We start from the raw sequence: 27,085 nt of genomic DNA, 5'->3' as shown, positions 1-27,085 counted from the left end.
AAAGGAATAGTTCACCCAGAAATGAAAATTCTGGAGTAGTTCAAAGCCTGTATGAGTTTCTTTGTTCTGTCGAACACAAAGAAGATATTTTGGTGAAAGCCTGTAAGCAGGATGTTTTGGTCACCATTGATTGATTGATTAGTAGAGGAAAAAAACTATATGGAAGTCATTGGTGTCCCAAAACAGCCTGGTTACAAACTTTCTTCAAGATATCATCCTTTGTGTTCATCGGAAAAAAGAAATTTGGAAGTCCTCGAGGATGAGTAAACGTTTTTGGGTGAGCTGTTCCTTTAATTCAAGTTGTTACGTGCTATTTCTTTGTAATTTGTGTGTGAAACGTACTAGCGGTTTCTGACTAGAAGTTTCCACTCTACAGAAAACTGGTTTTAAACACTTACGGTTCTTTAAAAGAGTTCTAAATAGAATTTTTATTTTTCAAGCTTCTATAAAGAACCATGCTTTAAAAAGTGGTTTATAGCGCTTTCATTTTGTTATGAAGGTTGGTACGATTATACGATTTACTATTTAATATTATTTGTGTATATTATTTATGAGTATAATCTTACCCCTCTATCCGTCTGGTCTTTTATGTTGTGCAACATTTTTATTTTAGTCGTTTGAAAATATTATTTTATTTTAGCGCGGTTAAATACGGCTTTTTGCTGGGATGCAATTCTAAGAGCGGAAAACATGCCTTGATTATTTTTACCTTAAATCCGTTCCGTTTCGAGTGGAAAGACCTGCCTGTTAAAGCCATTTCAGAGAAAGAGAGGAAATCTGGGGTAAACCTTACTTTCCGAATTCCAGGGATTTGCGCGAGAAGAAGATGGAAGTTGTATTTATTTGTTAGCTCGGACACTAAAGGACTGGTTTCCGTGTCTGTAAACCATCTTCTGGGAGTGTGCTGGAGAGTTAAGTGTAGCAGAGGCAGATATAGACATCCAGGGCTTCCTCTCCTTTCAGAGTCACCCATGATTATTAGATGATTACTAGTTTATCATATATTCCTCCTCTCTTTACCCTCGGATGATTTAGGGTAAGTTAGATGGGACATCAGAAGCTTGAGAAGCTGACGGTGTTTGTCCACCGTCCTGTTGTCTTTTTCCCATCGTCCCTGCTGTGTTTGAAGAGCACTCGTACTGTAAATCTCCGTGGGAAGACGGGCTCTTTGATTGGACTTGTATCGGGAGGATTTCATGGCCTTCCCTCAGCTTTTTTTTTTTCACTCGAACTTTTCTCCCGGAGAAGCGGGTGAGTCTCCTAGCTTTTTGTCTGGGGCATGTTTTCCGACCTCCTCCTTTGTGTCCCGGCCCCCGTTCCACCCACCCGGCTCACACAGCTTTTTCTTCTTCAAACTGGTACTGGCAAGTTGAGCCAAAAGCAAATAAAGAGCTTGCAGTATGTCTTCAGTGTGAGATGACACCAGCCCACACATCTACTGTTCAGCCCTGGACTCGCAGACCTGCAATAAGGCTGAGGCTTACGAAAACATGCCCAGGTCACGTTTCACCGCAAAATCAAAAGATTAAACATATATATTATACTTCCAAGTATTTTTTCCCATTATTTTCATGAGAATTGACCACATTTTCCTCTGGATTTACACAGCAGTGCAATACTTTTAAGTTTTTTTTCGGAAATACCGTTATTGTGATTCTCATTACTTAATCGTATTACTGTAATATACATGTAGTAAAACTCACTAAATATAGTGGGCTGTTATTTGGATATTAAATAAATATTTAAATGTCATTCGCAGATAATTGATATATTTTATTTAGCTTTTTTTGGCAGTTCAGAGATGCAGATGTGTAGAAAAATATGCTTAATTGTTATTGTTAAATAAAAAATATAAAAATATATTAGAAATGAATTGTAATACCATTTATAATTACAACAGTTCTAAAAAAAATATTATTCTTTGTGTGCGCGTGTGTGTGTGTGTAATTATTTATTAAATTTCTAGTTCACACAAAATCATTTTTAGTACAGTGAATATTGGAATAAAATATCAAATATAGTGTAAGATCCTCATGTACATTTTGTCAACATTTAAATTTTACATTTTGGTAAATGACAATATTTAGCAGAAACAACTATACAACTAAACGATAATAATAATAATAATAATGATGATAATAATAATAATAATATATATATATATATATATATATATATATATATATATATATATATATATATATATATATATATATATAAAAGAAAAGTGTACTTTTTAAATTAAGAATGACGTGAAATTCATTTTAAAATCTTTGATGGGATTCACAGATACTATATGGTAAAATTGATCTTTTAACTGAAAGCCATCAGATTTGTCTGATTTGAACCTGAAGACAGTACATATTTAAATCACGCCACTGTGCATTGATTTGAAATGTGGTTTCCATTAGTCTGCTGATTTGTCTCATATAAAGCTTGTAGTTGAGCTCTGGAAAGGCCATCCTTCCTTATTTGAACATGCCTGCTGTTGACTGGAAGGTTCCCATGGGAACAAACAAATGAGCAGACCCTCGCTGGCCACCGTCGAGTGAAAAGCTCGACGATAAACTAGCAAAGAGTGTCAAAGTACGAAAAGAAGGGCGAGAAAACAGACAGGTTTTTGATACTGAATCACTCTTTGCTGAACTGAGCAAACGATTTTCTTCTTTTTTTTCCTTCAGCTTGAGCTAGCAGGACTGGAGAAGAGGACTGGCTGGAAAGCATGAATCTGTTTCATATTACTCGACATTTCTTTTGTTTATAGCTTACGTGCAACCGCATGATGTCATGACTTTTAAGGACGCATCAGGGCTGGAGCGGCCAATCAGGAGGTTATTTTGCCGTGTGAGGTTGCCAAGTAGAACATGAATTCAGGTCATGTTTCGGCTGCCAGTGCAGCGGTCACTCTCCGTGAGACCTGCCGTGTTTACTATCCCAGGAAAGGTTGTTTTTCTGTCATCAGACCAGTAGGGTTTCATCATCAACCAGACTCCTGTTGATTGGTTTGATGTAACACCGTCGTACTCTTCCAGGGTTGGAAAGTTTTGGTGATCTGCTCGCTTAAACAACGTTCAGAGGTGGTTCAGGACCGGAAACATTTGCAGACTCGTTTGAGACGCCTTAACCAAAATCAGTAACTAAAGTTAGTTACTAAAGTAAACTAACATTGTCATGATACTGTCTTTGTGTTTCTTGGTTCTTAAAAAAACTACAAAACTGTCATGCAGTATAATAATGCATCGGTTACCGTGTTTATATTTCGGAATTTTACAGCTTTGTTATACAAAAATAATAATAAGCCCTCAATGGATGGTTTAACGTTTAACTGGTGAAGATATTGTCATTTTTATTCTTCATTGACTGAAATATTTGCCCATAAACAGTTACGTTTAATCAGCACTCAGTTGTCTATTTTGTGTTCACATTGCGAATAAGCTAGGTTTGTGATATTTTAACGTGTAACAACACCGGTAACAGCGTGGTGGGGGGTCGTTTTGTTCGTCAATTTGGCAACAAGCAGTTACTTGCTTTTACTCCGTTCGAGTTTTCTTGTGAATTCTTTTTTTTTTGTTTTCTTTAGTTTTTTCCTTGCATTGTCAATTAGATCGACGACAGTCAACATGCTTTTCAAAATTTGAACAGGTGTTTTTGCATTTCATTTTAAAACTCTTCAAACACTTCAATATGGCAAAACATTACGCTAGAATATAATGATCCAATGGCCACACTACCTTTGGAGGGCTGAAACAGCATTGGTGCGTTATGATTGTGCCTGCATCTCTTTTACTCTTTCAACCGATCATCTCTTTTACTTGACTAATAGTTATAGCACCAAAGAAATATGATTAAACATCAGAAAGCATGCTGAAAGAAACAGAACGTCTCACTGAAGTGTAAGAGCTCTCATGTTATCGCTTGTAAACGATAATGCTTAAAAACAATAGTGTCGTGTAAAATCGATTACCTCAGGGGTAAAATCAATGCAAAATCCATAAACTCAATAAATATAGTACTCTAGAAAAGTCTAATCACACCAAAGATATGCATCTAACGTTAAAATAACCTTCTCTCTTTAACTACATATTTATTTTAATTAAAGTTTCGTGTTTATCCTTGTATTATTGAATTGGTTGAGGTTAATATGGGATTTAGTAATTAGCAATGCTACTTTAACAGTGTATTTCAATTCCATTGAAGATGTAATTAGTAGTAACGCACTACTATATATACATTAGCGGCTGACCTGTATACATATGGATCAAACCTGTGTGTGTGTTTATATAACACTCAGGTTACAGCACCTGTAGCCCAAGGCTAAAATGATTCGTGCAAATGCCGAATGCGAGTCGTGACATTTTCGGCAGACCGAGGCGAAGCTCTAAAAAGGACGCTCAACGTTGCACATAGCGTTACACAGAAAACAAAAACAGAAGAGCGTTCGAGCCACAGGCCACAGCTTCCACGCTTTCACAGATAACACGGCTTGGCTCGGATTCCCTTTGGGTTGTTGTCTGCTCCGCAAATGACTTCACAGCCTGCCGAGTCCTAACCGCCTCATTCTGTACGTCTGCCGAAACACGCCACTGCAGTATCTCACAGCGCGAGATAGCAGTTGTGTTTATAGTACCCGTGTTTCTGCGTGTGGCTGTGGAGAGTTTTGCTAGACATTCCAGGAAAACAAGAGATAGTGAATAGGGATTAAAATAACAAGACAGATTTGTCTTTACGCGTCTGCTCGTTTTGATTGAAGTGATGTCTCTCTTTTTTTCTGACAGAGGGATATTTTTGGACACCATTCTGCCACGATATGACGTGAACGGAGTTCGGCCGCCCATCGGTCAGAGGACCAGGCTGAGCAAAGGAGACATCTCACAGGCACGCAAACTTTACAAGTGTCCAAGTAAGAAAATGACATTGAACCACACAGATTTTACAGAATGCTAAAGCGTCACGTCATCATCCTTTTGTATAAATAAGGAGAAGCTCCTGTCTGACTCGGCAAGAGTCAAAGATGGTGAAGATAGAAAATCTGGGTCATTGGAAACTGTAAGCACATCGTGCAAACATGTTCGACTGCAAACCAGTTTTCAGGTCTGGAAAGCGAAATTATGCAAAAACTAAAATGTCATCCAGTGTTTTGCCGTGTTTTCCAGTAAAAAAAAAAAAAAACCAAAAACGCTAAAAAATAAATAAATACATTTTATATTTTAAAATATTAATAATAAATAAATAAGTGTGTGTGTGTGTGTGTGTGTGTGTGTGTATATATGTATGTGTGTATATATATATATATATATATATATATATATATATATATATATATATATATATATATAATATAGTGTGTGTGTGTGTGTATGGATGGATGGATGGATGGATGGATAGATGGATATAGATATTCATATAAAATTTGCATAATTTAAAATTGCATAAATTAATCTTAAGGTGACCAAAGTATTTAAAGGCTGAAACTCACATTAAAATCATTTTAATATTAGATTTCATATTTTAAAGTTCAATTCACTATTGCATGTTTTGCATAGAATTTTTCCAGTCTGTATTTAATTCACTTGCATCAGCATTAAATTACGAAGAAATTAAGAGCTTAGTAGTGCATATATGTGAACATACATAAGCAAAATCCTCAGAATGACAGGCTATAAATATTAGATATTTTAGATTCATTTATGGAAAACAAGACAAAATCCTCATGAAAAAAAAAAAATGTTTGTGTCATTTGCCCCCGTTTTATGTCTTGGGTGGGATTATCTCACGCTGAGATGATGTTGTCTGGAAATAACATGGCATCCAGAATTGATGCGGCGCGGTCTCTTGGCGACGGTCTCTGTGACTCCTGGCTCGGCAAGACCGAGTAAACACTGGTCAAACACAGGAAGTTTGTCATTTGTCTTCTCTCCCTGATGAAGCGGAGGAGGCTTGCTTTCTAGGAGACGGCCGCTAAACGCGGTACGAGGAGGTCAAGACGTTTTTCACGTGAACTTTACAGAGATGTTCAAACACACGCTACCAGAGAGTGAATGATTGTAAGCCTTCAAGCAAACACGTCCAAACCGGCGCTGCTTAAAAGGCCTTAAAAATTGAACACATCCCCACAACGTATATTAATAATACTTTTTTCTTGCAATGATTAATCGCGATTTATCTTATGAAAAATAATTTTATTTATTATGTGTTTATGTATTTACAAATACACACACATGCATGCATATATTTGTTTAAAGATTAAATATATTTACTTTAAAAAAATTATTATATGATTATTTGTAACAACATTTTTATTTTCAAACACTGTTGTACAAATCTGGATGACAATACAATATATTTTGTTATACCAGGTTATATAAATGAACAAAGAACAGTGAACCAAGAAGAGAGAACAAAAATAATAATTTAAAAATAAATAATAAAGTAAAATAAAAATGAAAATAATAAATAAATAAAAATAATTTAGCACAGAGATAACATTAAGAGAGAGAAAAAATAAAATAAAATAATAATAAAAGTAAAATAAAAAAAAATAATAAAAACAATAAAAAGAGTCACCATCTAGACTCTGTAAAAAGTCAAAGAAAACTTTCCAGATAGACCAGAAATTATATGATTATTAATATATACATGTAAAATACTGTATATGTGTGCCTTAAATAAATGAGTTTAATCATTGCCCAGCACTAATTTTATTTGATTTTATTTTCCCCCACTCCAAAAGAGCAATCAGGAAGCCAGCGTAAAGCAGGCTGTACATTATCCATGACGTTTTCTGAATGTATTATGAAAGCGCTGATATTTTGCAGTGCTGGTTTTGCCATTATGACCACCAGAGCGTTTAATTAGCCAGCTCATGTAATACAGTGTGCTGCGCGTCAACCGTTTCATTTTAATCGCACGCAGAATATAAATCAATAAAATCAAATAAAAATACGATCGAGTAAAAAACAGGGGAAAACCGTGATGCAGCCTAATCTGATTAATAAGCTTCAAAAGGCTACAGTTTAATTACATATTAATTCATTTAATCAATTAAAACGATTTGAAAAGTGTAATTAAAAGAAGTTCAAAGTAAAAACGCAGCCTTGTTTTGCTGGGTTTACTGTGGTTTCGGGCAGTTCATAATTAGTGAATACTGCACATTTATATAAAGAAGATTTCTGTTGATGAATTATTACCATTTTTACATTATGGTTATCACACTTTTTTTTTTTTTCCTAGATGGTTGCATAAGTGCATGTTTTTGGATAAGCAGCTTTAAATGATGAAACCCTGACTTTTCAAAACAAGACTCCAGGTGTATTTTTTCCCGAATTATAGCAAACAGTTACTGTACATAGCATATTGAATTAATTTAATTATAGCAAACCGTATTAGAGAATTATTTCCATTATTTTTTGTCAGTATTGTAAGTGTTATTCTATATTATTTTATTTTATTTTGAAATCGTATAATCCTGTATGTGTGGTGTTGCAGTGCCTCTTTTTATTGTGAAGAAGGTCCTTTTCAAAATTATTATTTATTTTATTTTTGCACATTTGAATATTTTTTTTATATATTATTTAATGTTTTATTTAGTCATTTGTGTGATAGCTTACAGCTTACAGTTCATTCTCGCAAACTAAAATGAGCTAAAAGCGCAATAAGGACCCCAGCATCATCCATTACGTATGTTACGTTTTATGAATATGTTTTGTAACCGCTGATATTTTGACATTTAATGAAGCAACGCTGGTTTGCCATGTGTATTTCCACGGTGACCACCAGAGCGTTTAATTACCCAGCACGTTTAATACAGTACGCCGCCTGTGAAGCGTTTCATTTTAATTGCACGCAGCACCATATAAACGAAAACTCTTTTGATTTGAATTTTGCATCACTTTTATTTCCTTCTCTTGCTCTTTGCTGTGAATATCAGGCAGGTGTGTACCATTAGAAGCAGATGTGCTCCACGACATGAAAGCGCTCAAGGCGTACACTGTGAAGGACCGTCCAGACTTTTTCATGCTCTTTTGTCTCTGTTGCGTTCTGTGAAGCACAACAGTGTTTTATATACAGGCAGCGTGCTGTCTTTGTGGACCGTTGTGTAACCGATCGCATCTTGTTTACGTGTAATGAACCGCTCAGAACCGTTCTGACGGCTCATGACCTTTCTTTCTTTCCGTCTTTCTCAGAATGTGGAGACAGTTTGCAGGAGAGCAGTGGAAACTTCTCTTCACCTGGTTTTCCCAATGGTTATTCAGCATATATGCACTGCATATGGAGAATTTCAGTCACACCGGGAGAAAAGGTGAAGAAGAACTTTTAGGACTGTGGAAAAATGGACTTGTTAGAAATAGTTCACCCAAAAACGAAAGTTCCGTCATCATTCGGCTCCGGATGTGTATGAATATCTTCTTTCTGCCGTACGCAAAGGAAGATATTTTGAAAAAAAGTTTGTAACCCGAGCTATTTTGGGACACCGTTAACTTCCGTAGAAGTTTTTGGGCGACCCAAAGACTGCCTGGTTACAAACTTTCCCCGAAATATCTTAGGGTGAACTGTTACTTTAATAGTAAAGAAACCGTAATAAACAGTGTTGGGGGTAACGCATTAAAAGTAACCCAAGTTTTAAGTAATGTAAAATTAGTTTAGGAGGAATTGGGAGTGGGGTGCTAGTGTTCATTCATTCTACTTGTGGTGTGAAAGGGCCTTTACAGTTGAAATATAACTTTTTGTTATTAAAAAACAAATAAGCAGATTTAGCCCAGGCGACAGAAGGAAACACGGAAGTAACGTAATTAACATAAACATGCATTACTTTCCATAAAGAACAACTATGTGACATAATTGGTTACTCTTTAATGGAGTAACGCAATACAGTAATGCATTGCTTTCTATAAAATGTAACCAAGGTTACTCTTTTATGAATTAAAGCTATACTGCAATGCGTTACTTTCTATTAAAAACATATTTCGTTCCATAAATAGTAACTAAGTAACTTTAATGAAATCACTCGATATTGTAATGCATTACTTTCCATAAAGAGTAACTAAGTAACATCATTGGTTACTGTTTTATTGAGTTTTATTATTTTCCATAAAATGTAACTAAGTAATGCAATTGGTTAATTTTTATTTTTCCTAAAGTGACTTAAATGGTTATTCTTTTATGGAGTAACACGATACAATAATGCATTACTTTCCATAAAATAAGACTAAGCGATACAAATGCTTATTTTTTTTGCTGAGGAATTCAATACTGTAATGCATTGCTTTCCTTGAAGAGTAAAGGTTCTTGCATGCTGAAATTTTTTTGCAAAAAATGTAATACCATATTAGAGGCTTGACTGAAGAAAATATTAAATCAGGCATTGGTGTTACAACTAACATCCTAATAAAAGAATAGATAAAAAAATTATTTCCACAGGATGGAAACTACCTAGTAGACTTGTCTACAGATTTCCAGCTTCACTTCATTAACAATTTACTACATTTCCTTCCCTAAGATCATTCTGAACTTTACATCTATGGATTTGTACCGGAGTCATTTGTGCTGGTATGATCACGTGGAGATCAGAGATGGATATTGGAGGAAAGCGCCACTGAAAGGTTCGAGACGAACACCTGACATTTCAGAAGAACAGTGTGAACAAGTCAAAGTGAAGCCTAATTAATGTTATTTGTCTGTGCCTCTGTATACAGGTCGATTCTGTGGGGATAAATTACCTGAGCCGATCGTCTCTACAGACAGTCGTCTTTGGATTGAGTTTCGCAGCAGCAGCAACTGGGTGGGAAAGGGCTTCTCTGCTGTTTACGAAGGTACCGGCATTCAACCCGAATCAACGACTATCAGATATTATAAAACAAGTGCTAGCGGGCATTAAGAAAATATGAAGAAGCACTGTAGTACTTGTGTGTACGTGAATGTGTGCATTTAGCTCGTAGCGTTGATATTTTCTTGTAAACCTTTATATATTTAATCATTTGCAACAGCGGTTTCTTGATCGCCTTGCCAAAAGAGCTGCTGCAAAATTAGCCCAAAACAAAGCAGCAATTTCACGGTTACAGTCTAGGGCCAATCCAGAGCGCTCGAAATAGCATGTCCTAAATCCGACCACAGCCGAAAAAAAACTGAATTACAGAGTTTCCATTATGCAAACGCCTAACGATATCCGCTTCCGGTGGTTCCTATTGTGAAAGAAGTCATTTTCACGCTTTACTGTCATGTTTGCACCGTGATCTTTTACCTCGCTAGCTATTTGCGGTGGAGAGGTGAAGAAAGACAATGGACAGATTCAGTCTCCGAACTACCCAGACGACTACAGACCTAACAAAGTGTGTGTGTGGAAGATCACTGTGGCTCAGGGTTACCACGTAGGCCTTACCTTCCAGTCTTTTGAGGTACGAGTTGTTATCGTTTTTTTTTAAAAAGTTGTTATTACTACATTATAAGCATGTAATTAATTGCTTATGCACTGCTATAGTGTTAGAGTGTGTCCTAAATAAGACAATGTATACCTAGGCATAAACATTAATAGGAATGACTGCAACTGACTACTAGTTGCAATGTTCCCACTAATAAATCAATAAATAAGAATTATTAATTCATTACATTTTACTTTGTATTAGAATATGTTATAATCTTGCATGCATGCAGTTAAATCACAAAAAGTTTTGAACATTGACTAAGATATATAAACTAAGAATACTTTGTCACTTTAGATTGTGACTTTAACTTAGCGTTTGTATCATTTGTCTTGCTGACTCTGGTTTGGCCGTGTCTTTGCATTGGCTCTGGGTTTGGTTTAGATCGCATCTAACCAGCTGGTGTAAATAAACCCAAAACTCCCCACGATCTTTGTCTTTGGGGAAAAAAAAGATGTTGGGATCTGTATAAGAAAACATTCGGCATTGTTTCCACTTGATTTGTTTAAGATGTTCTAGACCTCGATGAAAAGGTTGGTTACGGTCACAGCTGGTTGCCATCAAATTTAAATGGCATCTCCTGCATTGAAAGGAAAGAGATGCTTTTCAGGTCTTTCAGGTTTAAATTTTCTTTTTCCATTTCCTTTTTCTGTGTTATCTCTCCTCTTTTCAATCCAAGATCGAGAGGCACGATAACTGTGCGTATGACTACCTGGAGGTTCGAGATGGGAACTCCGAAAGCAGCCCGCTGTTGGGTAGATTCTGTGGTTATGACAAACCCGACGATATTAAATCCAGTTCCAACCAGCTCTGGATGAGGTTCGTGTCTGACGGTTCTGTCAACAAGGCCGGGTTTGCTGCTAATTTCTTCAAAGGTGAGGTAGACGTATTTTGTTTCATGAAAGCCTTGGATTTCATCTATGCAAATTGTACAGGAGTTACGATTGCTGTTATAATATTGTATTAATATTGGCTAGTAACCAACAAAGAGTCCCATATATTAGCACTAAGATCTAGTATCGCTTCTTCAAGGAACTGTAGCTCCGATGCTCTTCTTGTTGCAGAAATGGACGAGTGCTCCAGACCCGACAACGGTCGCTGTGAGCAGCGCTGTGTCAACACCCTCGGTAGTTACAAGTGTGCCTGTGACCCTGGGTACGAGCTGGCGGCGGACAAGCGGAGTTGCGAGGGTTAGTATGTGAACAGTTTAGTGCTGGATATGGGCCAGTGCCGTATTTAAACTCTTTACGGCGGCATGGCAGCTTCGAGGGAAAGCTGTAAACTCTCAGAAAAGTCTGTCATCGTAGAGCCCAGCATTCTAATTTTAAGTAATATATGCTTTACGCATTTTTTAAATCATACATTGCAGTGTTTTGCATTCAAGGCTTAAAGGAAACGTCCATAAACTTAATGGATAATGTCCATTCAGAAAATGGCATCCAGTGCATTTTACATTTTTGTGGATCGTATTAGAGTATGCACATAAATAACGTGAACTCCGTTTGTGTGTTAATAAAAGCAAGTTTGAGTTTTTAAACTTTAGTTAAAAAAGTTTTTAAGGATCATTGGTCAATTTCACAGCAATTTTCTAAGATGCTAAAGTTCCTAAAATATCTCTCGGGTGTTTTCTCAAGAAGACTTGCTAATCATCTCAAAGGTCCAGATGCGCTGCACGCAGACGATCATGATAATCAAAATCCTGATGAAAATCGTAATTCTAAAATTAAAAACAAGGCCCATTTTCAGTGTTTTTTTATTTTATTTCAAATACAGCAAAAAGTCATATTAAACATTATTGACAGATCTTTCTTTACGTTAACGATCAATAGTTATGTTAGAATACTTAACATTCGAAAAAACACAAAATTAATTTAGTGATGAGAACTTAAGAATGTTATACTAACAATTTAGATGTTATGGACCAATATTTTTAACAACATTCTTCGCAAGAATTAACATTTTTCATATAATATTTTTTATAAATTCACGTTACAATCGAAATCCTGATGAAAATTGTTGTAATTACAAAATTAATTAATTGTTGTTGAATTTCACATTTAGCAAAAAGTCACATTAATTGACCGACCTTTCTTTACGTTATCGATCAATGGTTTTTAAAGTATTCCTGCAGATTTAAGTAGTAGCAGAAAAAAGTATTCTATGTAGGTAATGTTATGTTAGAATGCTTAATATTTAAAACAACAATAAATCATTAAATCAAATTTAACATCTTATCTATGGGAATTAAAGACCATTTAAATGTCATGCTAACATTTAGAGGTTATGTAACGATTTTTAAGAATGTTCTTTGCACTTTGTGTGAAATTCTTTATAATGTATTTTGTATAAATAATTAGTTTAGTTTAGCAGTCAAGAGGATTTCTATGAATGTTTTTTGAATCTGAAGAAGCAGGCATTTCTGAGCCACTGATAGTAAAAATAAATTGAATTAGGAAATTTATATAGGGAAAAGTCGACGAGCATTGGCTATTCGTGTCTTCTATTGGCTAAACAATCCGAACGCCCCGCCCCAAACTCACCCCATTGGTTGAACCGGTGTTTGCCGAGCTGGGTTCTTCAAAAACATCACTTGGATAGTTTTGATAGCATACAGTTTTGGGGGGGGATCGACCTAAAAAATACTTATCCATGCATAATAACCTGAGATTAAAGAAGCATTTGATAATAAAAAAACACACTTTATCTTAATTGCTCGAGCTACACCGGCCTCGTTCTGCCTCTAGTGGACGGTCTGTGCCGCTGCATGCTCTTAATTACTACTCCGCTTGCGCTGTTGACATACCGCTGACATCTGTTTTGTGCTATTGGCTCGGGGCTGCCAGCAAGTTATGAGCACCTTCCTCACATCGACAGCAGGCTCGCCTGGCTTTCTCTACCCTCCTCCGCACGACACTTACAAAGCGCTGCTCTGTTTTCTGAGCGGCTGGAAATTCCGTCAAAGTTCGAAACGGTTTATATCACATCCTTCTCAAACAAAGCGCTAAAACACAGCCGGGGGTTCAGGGTCAAAGCATTTCAGGTGCGGTGTTGTCTAACGGCTAACGTCTCTCGATATATCCCGGGCTAACGTCTGGCTGCCCGAAGCGGTCGCTAGGACAGCGCGTACCCTGCGAATGCTATATCGAGCAGAAGTCTGTTTGTTCAGACATTCGCTGAGATGACTCAACGGCTCAATCGTGACAGACTGGAGCGATCTGAAAATTATTCTCCATTAGATAAAAGAAAGATTGGCCCAGCAAAGCTTCCCGGTGGCTATCATCATATCAGCAGTAAATCCCACATTATCATAATGACTAGTCCGCTTGTTCTCGCAGAGCAGGTTTATTGCACAACGGTCCCGAGGGAATAGAGACGGATAGGGCTTAAGTGTACATAAAGCTAAAACTTCAAGGCAAGGGCTGTCCAAAGGCTTCGTGCGGGTAGCCATGGAAACCTCTCTCCCCGAGCGCATGTGTTCGGTGAAAATGACTGCAGGGGATCCGTTGGGTAATTTGGATCGTAGCGCACCAAAGTAAACTACTCTGTCTTTCTGATCGTGTTTAATTAGATACGAAGCCTGGGGTTGTTCCGTGCGTATTTTAATTAAAATAGGACCGTTTTTGTTATTTTATATGTAGCAGGTGCCCGTTTTGACGAACCACAAACTGGTCAGCTTGATAAATTGAACGTTTAGGAGTGCTTTGTAACCTAGGCCATTTGTGCGTGAGATATGTAGGGAGTTTTTTTACATTTTTACATTTGTTTTGTAAACTCGCGCCAACATTGCACCTTGTCACTGGGATAGTATGCTCAAAAGGACACTTATGTACCTTCTTTACCTACAAAGGGTGCATAACAAGAGTACTTATTAATATCTTAAGGGTGCATATCACTTTAAGGGTTCAAGGTAGAAAAGAGTGAAAGTCAGGGGAGGAATTAAACCTGAATAATCCAGGTTGTATTTGTATGTAAATGAGCTGATTGGATGGTTGCTTTGTATGTGACAGAAGAGTGACAGCTCACTCAAAAAAGAAACGTCTGTCATTATTTAATTATTTAAGTAGTTCCAAACCTGTATGCCTTTCTTTAGTGAAACAAATTTTGAAAAATGTTTCAGCGTTGTTTTGCACATGATACAATTAACGTGGAGTTTGATGTTGTTTACAACCTTCATAACATTACCTTCAGATGAGAAACATTTAATTTTACTCCTTTAAATGCGTAAACATAGCGGTAGAGAAATATTTGAATAAAGAATATTTGTTGATGCATCGTTATTCCTTTTCGAAAGATTCTAGATCGGTCCACAGCAACCTAAAATAAACGCACTTTAAAGAAGTTTATAGCCAAGGACAAAAATGCTTTACAACAAACCAACGTTATCACATATCACAAATATCACAGTGAGCCATCTTAAAGACACTACAGAATAAAAAATAGTCCAATATTTCTATAAATCGATGTTTGAGGAATGATTCGTCCATGCACATGTTCCTTCTTTGACCTTATGCTGATCAGAAATTAAAAAGGATGATTTTCTAGTGATGTATCTTGTCTAATCATCTAATCATTGCAAGCTCACATTCAGCTCGGCTAATCAATACATAGAAACAAGTATTTGAGAAGAGGGCCGTCAGATTAAAGCTCCTACGCTGTTACCGCTCAGGAATCGGATCTTTTCCAGAAAATGTTGTGACGTAGAAGCATCTCTCCATAATGCATTAGCAGAGTTTGTCTTACAGTTCTTTCCTGTGGTCTCTTTCTCAGCTGCCTGTGGTGGTTTCATCACCAAGCTGAACGGGTCCATCACCAGTCCAGGCTGGCCCAAAGAGTATCCTCCCAACAAGAACTGCATCTGGCAGCTGGTGGCGCCCACGCAGTACCGCATCACGCTGCTCTTCGACGTCTTCGAGACGGAGGGGAACGATGTGAGCACTATGTTTTTGCCTCAGCGTGGGGTGGGTTTGTCTGGTTCATTTCGGCTCCATTGGTGCGAATCACCGCAGGCCTTTAGGACTGACATCTCCGAATGTTTTCTCACTCGTTTTTCCCGCCGCGGCTCACCCGACGAACGCGCTTATGATCCGTTTATTAAAACGAAGGGTTGTTTTCTGGCTTCGTGCATGTTTATCACGAGCGCTCCGGTAGTTTATAACAGAGCTATCCTGTTAAAGTCTTTCCATCTGGCTCCCAGCCTGTCTTTCGTTCATTTAAATGTCGCAAACTTCAATAGAAACCAGGTCCGCTTTAATATAACAGCACCGTCATTACATTAGTGCTGAAAAAGAAGAGAAAGAAAATGAGGCTGTTGGCTCAGGCTGGGTTTTTTAAATAGCTATCAGTCCTCTAAATTAGACGACTCGCTAAAACAGCTGTACGTTTTCTTGAGCATTTTATAGCTTTTGCATTAATAGCGTACTATATAATTAGGGGATAAATTAAAGCTGGGAATGATTTGGGTTCATGCGCAGGTTCTGCATCAGCGACATGTTGCCAGTTACCACAAAAAAGACAAAAACGAATCTGTTTGCAATAATGAATTTGCATTGAAAGTGTACGGGGCACGAACCTGCACAAATCTAACTTTTGTACAGTATGTATAAGGACACCGATAACGGACATTATGTAACTATCTGTTTACATGGAGCAAACTCCATCCACACAAGTTGCGTTGGTAACGCTTAACCAGATATTCATCCACTTACAATAGCTGCCCCACCATTAAAAGCATGATTCATGTGTTTAAATAACACCATTTGTTTGTAAGAATGAATACAAGTGCATTTAAGCCCTCTTGAAAGTCTCGCCCCATAGACTTCCATTGTAAGAGTAGTACTGTGAATATGATTGGTTTGTTTTGTCGATATTGACTGTTAATGCTGTAGCGCTTGACTCTTGCTGAACCTGGAACATTCCTTCAGTTTACTGGCTCTGGTTTAATAGAGGGAGGTGAGAAAGGCTTCAGCTTTATTTATTGGCAAAAACTGCATTTGGTCCAAAACTAGTCTGCAGCTTGTGAACTATTATTGGCAAAGGTTTCCGTGCACTCACGTGTTGCAATCAAAATAAAAAGCTGTGAAAAGCATGGACTATTTAGAGCATTTTGCGCCGCTTAAATGAAGAGTCCATCCCGATTCTCGTCAAAACGAACATTACATTATTGTTTCTTTTTTTATCTTCGATTCAGACATTTACATTTATATGCCTTTATCAGAAAAAATAAGTGCAAAAAAGAAAGCAATATGCCGTTATGTTTAGTTTCGTAAATGAGCATGTTTTGGGACAAGAAAGAAGCTGCTGCCCAGAATTGGTTGAAAGGTCTTTGTAGATGTTGAGCCATGTGTTGCTTTCTGCTGTGCAGGTTTGTAAATATGACTTTGTTGAGGTGAGAAGCGGTCTGTCGGCCGACTCCAGACTGCACGGGAAGTTCTGCGGAGCGGAGAAACCGGAGGCCATCACCTCTCAGTACAACAACATGCGCATTGAGTTTAAATCTGACAACACCGTCTCCAAGAAGGGCTTTAAGGCCCAGTTCTTCTCAGGTGAGTGTATGATGTGAAATTAAAAAAAGTGTTTATCAAAAAAGAAAGGCGTAAGCGACATTTCATCAACTTTACAGGAGGGCCAAAACAAAAATGTACCATTCTTTGATATGACTTTGTGTACTGATTTTAATGAAAAAGTTGTACACCCATGCCAAATATATATATATATAATTTTTTTTTTTTTTTTTTTTTTTTTTTGCATATGTACAGTGTAAATTAATTATATACACAAACAGTATATATTTTTGTTTAGTCAACTTAACATTTTTAGTTAAGTAACTAAAATATTTAAGTTGACTCAAGTTGAAATTTTATTTCAAGTTGAAACACATTTTGTTTTACAGTGTACAGGTATATACATTTATATATTTATATATATTTCATATATATATATATATATATAAAAAATGTTCTTAAGTATATACATACATATATTTGTATTTATACATAATAAATATACACAGTATACCCACATATATTATGTAAAAATAATTTTAAAAATAAAATCTTATTTATTTTTTGTTATTTTAGAGAAGTTAAACATCCTGGGATCTGGACAGGCTGGATCTTTCAAATTTGACATTTTTTTGCGTTATTAAATTCATTTCAGTAGAACAATGCAATAAGTAGAGTATAAGTAGAATGATGTTCTTTTTTAAATCGTAGGGGACAAAGGAAATCTGTGCGTTACTGAGATCTGCTGTTTTGTTCACGCAGATAAAGACGAGTGCTCTAAGGAGAACGGCGGATGTCAGCATGAATGTGTGAACACCTTTGGCAGCTACAGTTGTCAGTGCAGAAGTGGCTTCGTTCTGCATGAAAACAAACATGACTGCAAGGAAGGTGAGAAACACACACACACACACACACACACACGCTTATATGTGAATATACACTGAGACAGTGTTCCTTTGAAGCAATGGGTCACGATAGGCCACGTAAACTCCCTTAAAACCACGCCATATTGTTATGTAAAATAGCGGCAATATGATAAAACGCACCTACGTTCAGCAAATGATGAAGTGTCTTATTATTCAATGGGTTAATACAAATTTATCCACATTGATCCAAACCTGTGTGACATTTTCTCTCACGTGAAACACAAAAAGAGATACGATGAAGAATGTTTTCCATACAGTGATGGTTCATTGTATTCACAGCTCAAATAAATGTAAATGTAAATATGACGACATGACAATAGAAGCTTCTTCTGAAGCGAAGTGGTAAGTAATCCCTTTAATCCTTTAAAAACCTTTAATTGAAGTAGCTCTCAAAACTCCACACATGTAGACGCACACAAAATCAATTGGCATTTTGAGAGCTTCGAGCAACTTGAGAAGAGTAAATATTGACAGAAATGTTGCGACAACGGTCTCTTTACTTTTGATCAATATCCATAAATATATTGGCTTTGTCTATGCTTCCGGTCAGAGCTGAAACTTTCTATTTTTTTTAAAAACACGACGCTAGATTAGTCGGCCTATGCTGACAAAAACTCTCTGTAAATTGCTTTAGGTCAGGTTTTTTTTTCTGCAAGTGCTTTACCAAATGTATCAGAATTGCGTGCTGCATGTCCGGAAGGTCACTAGTGTTTTCTGTCTGGGAGAGACGAACGGCAGTCTGGTTGTTTTATATTTCTTATTAGCGCATGACTGCTCAGAAACCCTCACCATCGATTTCAGCTCGCTGACACTAACTAGCGTCTGGATATTTTTAGAGAACGCCTTCCTCTCGCGGGCAGAAATAGAAAGAGAGCGGCGGTGCTCGGGAGAAACGAGAGAGAAAATGTTGTTCGAGGAGGTTAGGAAGCGCTTGGATCTGTGCGCCAAAGACAACAGCCATTCTCGCTGTCTGATATGAAGAGTGAGCACGAGTGCGTGTGTGTGTGTGTGTGTGTTCCAGTGCTGGACGTCACGTGTTGTTGGTATCTCTTGCAGCCGGCTGTGATCACGTTGTGAACAGCGTGAGCGGGACCATCACCAGCCCCAACTGGCCAGATAAATACCCCAGCAAGAAGGCCTGCACCTGGGCCCTCTCCACCACCCCGGGACATCGGATCAAAATAGTATGTAATAGTACATCCGTATTTATCGTCGTTGGGTAATGTACAGTCCAGACGGTCATTAGTTCAAAACAAAACCCTGCAGAGTGAACATTTTTATTTCCACATTTATGCAATATAGCAGTGGGTTGTTTGAAACGAAACTTCGACTGCGGAGTGCCGCGATTGACCAATCGGGATCAAGTATCCTTCGGAGCAGTGAATTAAAACGATGCGAGCACACATAGTGTTTAATATCCTGGCGCCTTCTTCAACGTATAGACTTTATAATGAAAAAGTCCCTGCAACACCTGAAACCTGTTTAAGAGAATGGTTCACTAAAAAAGACGATTCTGTCATCAATGACTCACCATGCACTCATTCCAAATCTGCATGAGTTTCTTGAGTGCAAAAGAAAAGTTTTACAGATATTTTAAAGACACAGTTGATTTTGGTTACACTTTATTTTAATAGTCCACTTTTGACTGCAAGTAACTATATGTCAACTAATTCTCATTCATTCGCAAATACATGTCTGCTAACTCTCAGAGAAGACTGGTTAGGTTTAAGGTTAGATGAATAAGTTTACTTGCAAAGCTTCTCATAGTAAGTAAATAAAAATAAAGTGGTAGAAGATATTAAGAGTCTAACATTTGAAGAGTATTGGTGAGGAAACCATTTTTGGTGGCCATTGACTTCCATTGTATGAATCTGTCTCCTGTTTCTTAACCTAAATTATATTCTTGGTGAACGGCCACTTAAAAGATAGCTGTCTATATAGGCAGCGAAGCGTCTCGCTAGCTTTTGGAACTCAGTTACATTTCCCTGTGTATTTATAACAGTTTATACTACTGGGCCGTTGAATCCTTGAATCTGATTGGCTGACGAACGTTCTAAGGCGTGCAGTTATTCTCAGGGAACCGCATGGAGAACGTAGTTCCAGGCAGCTCTTTGACCGCATTACAGTTCTATATCACTCCGCCAAATGGTTTCTATTATTTCAAAGGTCTTACAACAGCATAAAAAAACTAAACCCACAGCGACACTGGCCAAACAAATAAATATGATAATCAATATGATCAAAACGGCAGCTCATTTCCATGTTGGAAAAACTTGGTTGCCGCATTGCCACCTTGAACATTCTTTTTTTTTTAATATTATAAATTACTCCTTACATACAGAGTGTTCAAATGTTAACATGAGCCATATATTTCAGGCTTTCAATGAAATCGACATGGAGCCTCATCTGGAATGCGCTTATGACCACATTGAGATTTACGACGGTCGGGATGGCAAGGCACCCAGCCTCGGGCGATACTGCGGCACCAAGAAACCTCAACCGATCATATCCACCAGCAACAAGATGTTCATTCGCTTCTTCTCTGATAACTCGGTGCACAAGAAAGGCTTCGAGGCTTCCCATACTGCAGGTGAGCACATTCATCTGAATTAAATACACTAGCACTCAATGCTGGAATCGCATGCAGTTTCGTATAATAATAAGATAACCGTGCAGTGCTCTGCTTTGTGTCATTAACAACAGGCCATGGTCAAATCACTGAAGCACATGGTTCAAATGGCTTATTGCTTAAAAAAAGACACCAAAGTATATAAATAATGTTAATAATTCACCTTTTTTTAATAACACTTCATAATAGGTAACACTTAACACTAACTACTACCTACAACTTTTCCCTAAATAAATTCTTGATTTGCTGTTATGATGTTAAGTTTAGGTATAGGGTAGAATTAGAGATGTAGAATAAAGTCATGTACAATAAGGCATTAATATGTGCTCAATTAGCACTAATAAATGACTAATATTTTAGTAATATACATGCTAAAAATAATAATAAGCAGTATAGTTTGTCAGCTAAAATTTTGAATGTTTATGGCAGCCAAGAATTTTTCAAAACCACGTTTAAACCAATTTTTCCTAGACCATAATGATAAACATGGCTTGAATGGTTTGTGATGGTTATATAAGCTCAGATTTGCAAATAAGATAAGTTCAGATTTGCAAATACATATTTCACATTCAATGTATATTTAATATATTCATACATTTATATTTTAGAGACAGGCCTATGCATTTTATATTAATGGGTTCGTGAGGGAACCGGAGGACATTTGTGTGACATTGAAAAGCTAAAAATTAATTAAAGCGTAACATTTTATTTGTTTACCTGTGTATATTTTGACAATTAACCAACATTAGAGAACCATTAACATGGGTAAGTTTTGTGAAACTGTTGAAATATTAACCTAAAATTTAGCTGACGAAAAAAAAAAAGTGTAAGAATCCATAATGTATAGCGTGTATTTTTAGAACGTAAAAATGCTACAGCGACTCTGATGTTTATATCAGCCACAAGTCTGGTTACTAGAGACTGTTGACTGCTGAGATGCTTCATGCACCTGTGAATGACTTTCTCACGTTCGTTTCCTTCTCTTCTCCAGAGTGCGGAGGGCAGCTGAAAGCGGAGGTGAAAACTAAAGACCTATACTCTCATGCCCAGTTTGGTGATAATAACTACCCCGGGGCGTCAGACTGCCAGTGGGTGATCACAGCAGAGAAGGGCTACGGCGTGGAGCTCATCTTCCAGACCTTCGAAATCGAGGAGGAGGCCGACTGTGGCTATGATTACATGGAGCTGTTTGACGGGGCGGACACCAAATCACCCAGACTAGGCCGTTACTGTGGATCAGGGGTAAAGCACAGATTCAGATTCGCTGCATAAAATCAAACATCGAAATACTGACAGAAGCTGTGGCAACAAACAAACTAGTAATAGAGATATTCAAAGGGGTAGTTGGTTGAAAAATGTCAGTTAATTCACCCTCGTGTCATTTCAAAACCATTAAAAACTTGAGTCATTTATGAAACTCAGATCATGATATTGTGAGAGAAAAGTCAATTCCATCTTAATTTTGACGCTCCACTAAGACTATAGACCGTAAAAGTCATCCACATCAATCAAGTGGTTCAATCCAATTCTTCTGTAGATGCTGTTGCTCCATCACATGCATAGAGTACAGCAAATATGAGCTTCTATTTAACTATGTACGTTTGTTCAGTGAAAGTTAAATCTGCTAACCACTACTTGATTCATATGGATTTATTGTACAACGTCCTTTATAAGCTATTTGGAGCATCAAAGTTGTTTTTGTGGAATGGACTTTTAAAAGAGAGACAGAAGTCCTTACAGTTTTATTAAAATTTGGAGATGAATGAATTGATGCAGACCTTTTTGGAGGGAGTTGGGTTTTTGGGGGCTTTAACTGGCAGTTAGAAGGCCAAGTTCAATTTGAGAAATTCGAAGCAACCAATCACTCGGCACCAGCAGTATTCTTTGTAAATTAAAGCAGCTAATCACGCAGAACCACCTTTCTTTGCCCTTTCTCACTCAAATGACTTTGTTAGGCTTGATTGGTTGCTACTAGCCGTCGGCCATTGTGTTCACTGGCCCTTACAGTCGCGTTTTACTCTGCTGTCCATGACCCTATTACAAAAGACCTGTGGCCCAGTTTTGGGACTCAATCTACCACTTCAGAACCACTGCCTTACAGGATAAACAATGATCTATTAAAGACGCTGCTCGAGATTTTCTAGTTCTGGAGAGATACAAAATCTCTGAAGCATGCAAATCTCTGACACGGTGTGTGTGTTTTGTGTGAATGAGATCAGCTCGGTAGGTCGCAGAGCAGAATGATTACATTTACTTCAGAGAAGGACTGATGCTGAGTTTAGACGAGGTATATCGGATGATATTCTGATACTGCCACTTGCAATGGGTGCAACCTGCTTATCGACAGAGAGATTTGTTTAAATTGAACCAAGAGGATGTTAGACAGTGCACATTTATCTCAATCAAGTTTTGGTAGCTTGCCATTTAGAGCATGCTTTTAATCCAAAGCAACTGACAATTTACTAACAGCAGGGAATATGTCCCTCGAGCAACATGAGCTTAAGTGTGCTGCCACATTAGGCTGTCACAGCCCAAAATAACCCATTTAAGCTTGGTCAGAAAAGAGCCAACGCACAATGGAATCTACTCTGAAACCGTTTCAAATGATTTGAGATTTGGGTTCTTTTGTGGAGCCCTAAGCACTTTTCACTATCTACAAAAGCAGATACCTTTTAAAGCTCAATGTATACGTCTTTTTTGACGCAGTGTGCGCAATCAATGATCAACATAGTACAGAGATACATTACACAAATACTTATTGCACATTTTGTATGGGACAGAAAACTGTTCTTTGGAACACATTTCTGCATCATCTTGCCAAACCCATTTTTGAGGTGTTATCATTGCACAATTAACCCGCGTAAAGAACCATGGGAGCGCAGAATGTACTTTTCGAAATACTTAAATCTCAGTGACCAGTTTTCAACTTTTCAGTTTGGAGAAACCCATTAATATTGTGCCTTGGATTATTCACACACTGAAGTGTCCGTCAGTGGCAGATTTATCCTGTTTGGGATGCAGTTGATCTACTTTGTAAACTGAGCTTGTGGTCTTTCTGACTTTCTGCTAACTCAGTGTTGACCCCCTCTAGGCCAGGGGTGTCCATTCCTACCTGTGGAGGACCACCGTCCTGCAGATTTAAGGTCCACTCAACTCCAACACACTTACTTGGAAGATTTTAGTGAATGTGAAGATCTTGATTAGCTGGTTCAGGTGATTTTAATTAGGATTAGAGCTAAACCACAGGACAGTGGCCTTACAGGAACAAGTTTGGACACCCCAGGTAGTTCCCAAACAATTATTCCCAATCCTGGTCCTAGAGAACCCCTAACACTGCACATTGTAGATGTCTCTCTGATCAAACCTACCTGATCCAACTCATCAACTCATTAGTGAAGAACACCAAGACCATAAATATTTGTGTCAGATAAGGCAATGTTGGGGTTCTCCCGTACCAGAATTGGGAAGCACTGCACTAAAATGTCAACCACTTGGATTGATAAGGTTGTATTGATAGAACAAATTCCAACTTTTATTACATCCAGCCTACTCACATCTTCCTCTATTTTTGTGTCTCCAGCCTCCAGAGGAGATCTACTCTGCCGGTGACTCTATCGTCATCAAATTCCGGTCAGACGATACCATCAATAAGAAGGGCTTCCACGTGCGTTACACCAGCACCAAGTTTCAGGACACACTCCACTCCCGTAAGAAGTGACCCCTAGTGGCCGGGAGGGGCCGTGCAGGGCCTAGGGGGAAGCGAAAGGGCCCCAGGGGGAGGGCCTTGCCCCTCGCTCGGAGCCCCCCGGCCACCAAGAACACCCAGACTCGACGGACCAGCCGCAAGAACGCCAACCGCACCTCAGTAGTTCACAGGGGTTCTGGCATCCCCTACTGACTGTGAGGAGTAAAGCCATTCCGCAGTAGACCTTGTTTTTACCTTTTTTTTTTATTATTACATTTGGGGTAAGATGTGGAGGGCGGTGGGGGCGGGGTTGGGTAGGGGTGGAATGTATTCAGTTGCTGGATACCAATAAAGGGGCGAAATCAAATGTGGACGTAATGGCACCAGCATTTGTAATAACTCGTTTTTTCCTGGCCAGTAGTCCAGAAGGTTCCCTGCCGAAATGATCACTCTCCAGGAGGTTTTCCAGAATCAGATATCATATTAAAAGACTAATAAACAACACGTGGCCCATGTCTGATGGCTGTTAATTGCTTTTGCATAAAAACAGGATGCTATGGTGGAAAATGCTTAGCTTCTGTTAAGATTAAGCACACTTTTTTTTCAAGGTCTTGATAATTTGGTGTTGTCCTTGTAATACTCAACAATCATGAACAAATTAGGCACAATCGCATGGAAATTGGCAGGACATCCCACTGCTTTTTTCTTTAATCTTCCTTTTCAGGCTCTTTCCTCACAGAAGGTGGTTTTCAAAACGTGACTAGTGTAAGGACCTCAGTCAGGGTAATCAGTGTAAAAAAACCTCAAAATTAGACAAAAAAGAGATAATTCAGGCAATAATTCTGTCATCATTTGCTTCAAGTAAATGACTTGCTTTCTTCTGTGAAACAAAAATGAAGGCATTTGGAAGACAGTATTTGTCCCTACAATGACCCCAAAACAACTTAAAGTTGGACCCCATCGACTTTAGTTGTATGGACCAAAAAAAAAAATCTCAAAATGTCTTTCTGTGTGTGTTCCACAGAAGAAAGAAAGTAAATGATGCCAATCTCGTTTTGGTAAATAACCTCTTCAAGACCTATAACCTATTGCGCAAACTATAACGTTTAATACGATCTTGAGTTAAAACCTGAAAGGACAGTACTTTTCAGCATGGATGTCCTATTGCTAGATAGATGTTGCTCTTACACCGCTGACTATGGGAAAACTGTTAAAACTGTAAAATGTTCACTTGTACCAATAATGTACCTCAGCGTATGGGAGAGCGTTGGGATGGTGCTATTTCAAACGAGTCCTTTCAGTCGCTCTTTCTCTGTTGATATCCAGTGTCAGCTGAGAAAAGAGCATGTTTGATGTCAAATCTGTGCTGAATAGCGTGATCTCCGGGGGTTGATCATTTGATCTAAAGTGTTGGCGCACTCCATTTCCAGGATCATCCCTGTGAAGTGTGCTGCTCCTCACCTCTCTCGCTTTCCGTCTCCTGCAGAACTCCTTCAAAGGCCGTTGACTTGGTCTCCTCTGTCTCAACCGCTCTTTTCATCACACTCTATCATTTCTCACACCTGTTTGCCTTTGTGGATTTACCTAAAGCTCCTTTAAATCTCAGGTTCAGGATATCTGATTGTTGCTACCCACTGAATCATTCCAAGACACTAGACTTGCGGGTTACTCTTTGACTTGGACGTGTGAAATCCAGGAAGGCAAATGATGAGGATTATGGGTTTTAGAGGACACACTTTGGGCTTTTAAAAGGTTTTAGACAATGCCTTCCACCCGAACCTTGAATCAGTTCACCTCAAGCCACGAGTGCTGTGACCAAACAAGTTGCTCAGTATGCGATCTTGCAAGCTTACCCTCATACTCAAGATCGACTAACTTCTATCCTAGTTCTTCAAATGGATTATATTTTGTGTGTCTAAGATACCCAGTTTAGCATCTCTGTATTTGAATATGCTTCCTAGCATAGCTTTTTAGAGTAGTGGAGCACTTGTACATTTTGCTAATCGAAGCACATCCTCCTAAGCATTATTAATGTTTTTAATGCCCATGTTATTTCTTGTTAGAAATAGTGTTTTGTGGGCGAATGCGGGCTTCAAATGATCTGTTTTAGCACATGTTACCTCAGCATAAATAGTGTATGCTTGATTTCTTCACCCTGACTGGCCTTCCCACAAAAGACTTGGTACATGTTTATGCATTTTATCATATGTATGTATGTAAATATGTATTAATGTATTCAAAGTTCACTAAACCATAGATAACTTGATGAGAACTAAGGCTATGTGTAATTGCAGACAAAAGATGCAATTTATTTATATTGTATAGCTAATTTTCACCTATGTATTGCAAATAGTGTTAACAAGTGCTTCTATTTCATAAAATGTTATTTTCATTTTGAAATGCTTCATGTCAAATTTTGTCTTGTAGACTCAGGAATTATTAACTGATCATTTGGTTAATTGAATAAAAGCCCAAATATACCAATTAAGTCACAGTAGTTAGCACTATGTTAGAGCTAATTCAATTGAATGCTTTCAATGCTTTTTTTTTTTTCTTCTTCCGATAACTAGAAGCTAAACGTTAAAATGAAAGGTCCTACATGTTTAAAAGGTGTTTCATAAGTTGCTGATGGTTTCAAGGTCTTGAGCTTTGTCTCTCCTGCTCGTCTTGATGACTGTGGATTTCTAAATAAACCACATATCAGTATTGAATTTGCTATATAACAGATCATCAATTATGAATGGTCACCACGGTGCATTATTAATGCCTATCTACCGTTTCCAACATTAAAAATTAAGCAGAATTGATGGGAAGAGCTGAATAAAGTCAAGCAAGTGTTTTAATAATTTCGAAGTCGGTGAGAAAAATCTTACCGATGAAAATGTGCACATGAAGTATAGCAAAAAATGTAGCGGGGGAAAAAATAAATA

At 37.8% G+C, this 27,085-nt stretch overlaps 1 protein-coding gene across 1 annotated transcript in view; it reads left to right on the top strand.

The window, feature by feature from the left end:
- bmp1a (bone morphogenetic protein 1a) overlaps positions 1–26,555 on the top strand; it is a 64,031-nt gene extending 37,476 nt beyond the window's left edge. Inside the window, exons 7-20 of the mRNA XM_043246270.1 lie at positions 4,776–4,900; positions 8,184–8,299; positions 9,497–9,599; positions 9,693–9,809; positions 10,246–10,391; positions 11,095–11,290; positions 11,480–11,605; positions 15,183–15,343; positions 16,777–16,957; positions 17,678–17,803; positions 18,898–19,025; positions 20,218–20,431; positions 21,462–21,712; positions 24,051–26,555. Coding sequence (XP_043102205.1) covers positions 4,776–4,900; positions 8,184–8,299; positions 9,497–9,599; positions 9,693–9,809; positions 10,246–10,391; positions 11,095–11,290; positions 11,480–11,605; positions 15,183–15,343; positions 16,777–16,957; positions 17,678–17,803; positions 18,898–19,025; positions 20,218–20,431; positions 21,462–21,712; positions 24,051–24,188 — 2,128 coding nt within the window. The 3' untranslated portion in view covers positions 24,189–26,555. The remainder of the gene's footprint in view (positions 1–4,775; positions 4,901–8,183; positions 8,300–9,496; positions 9,600–9,692; positions 9,810–10,245; positions 10,392–11,094; positions 11,291–11,479; positions 11,606–15,182; positions 15,344–16,776; positions 16,958–17,677; positions 17,804–18,897; positions 19,026–20,217; positions 20,432–21,461; positions 21,713–24,050) is intronic.
- Positions 26,556–27,085: the final 530 nt, after the last annotated feature.

The sequence above is a fragment of the Puntigrus tetrazona genome, chromosome 8 (genome assembly GCF_018831695.1).
Source record: "Puntigrus tetrazona isolate hp1 chromosome 8, ASM1883169v1, whole genome shotgun sequence".
Taxonomy (NCBI): Eukaryota; Metazoa; Chordata; class Actinopteri; order Cypriniformes; family Cyprinidae; genus Puntigrus; species Puntigrus tetrazona.
The sequence above is the reverse complement of the archived record's forward strand: the minus strand, read 5'-3'. Positions and strand labels throughout refer to the sequence as shown.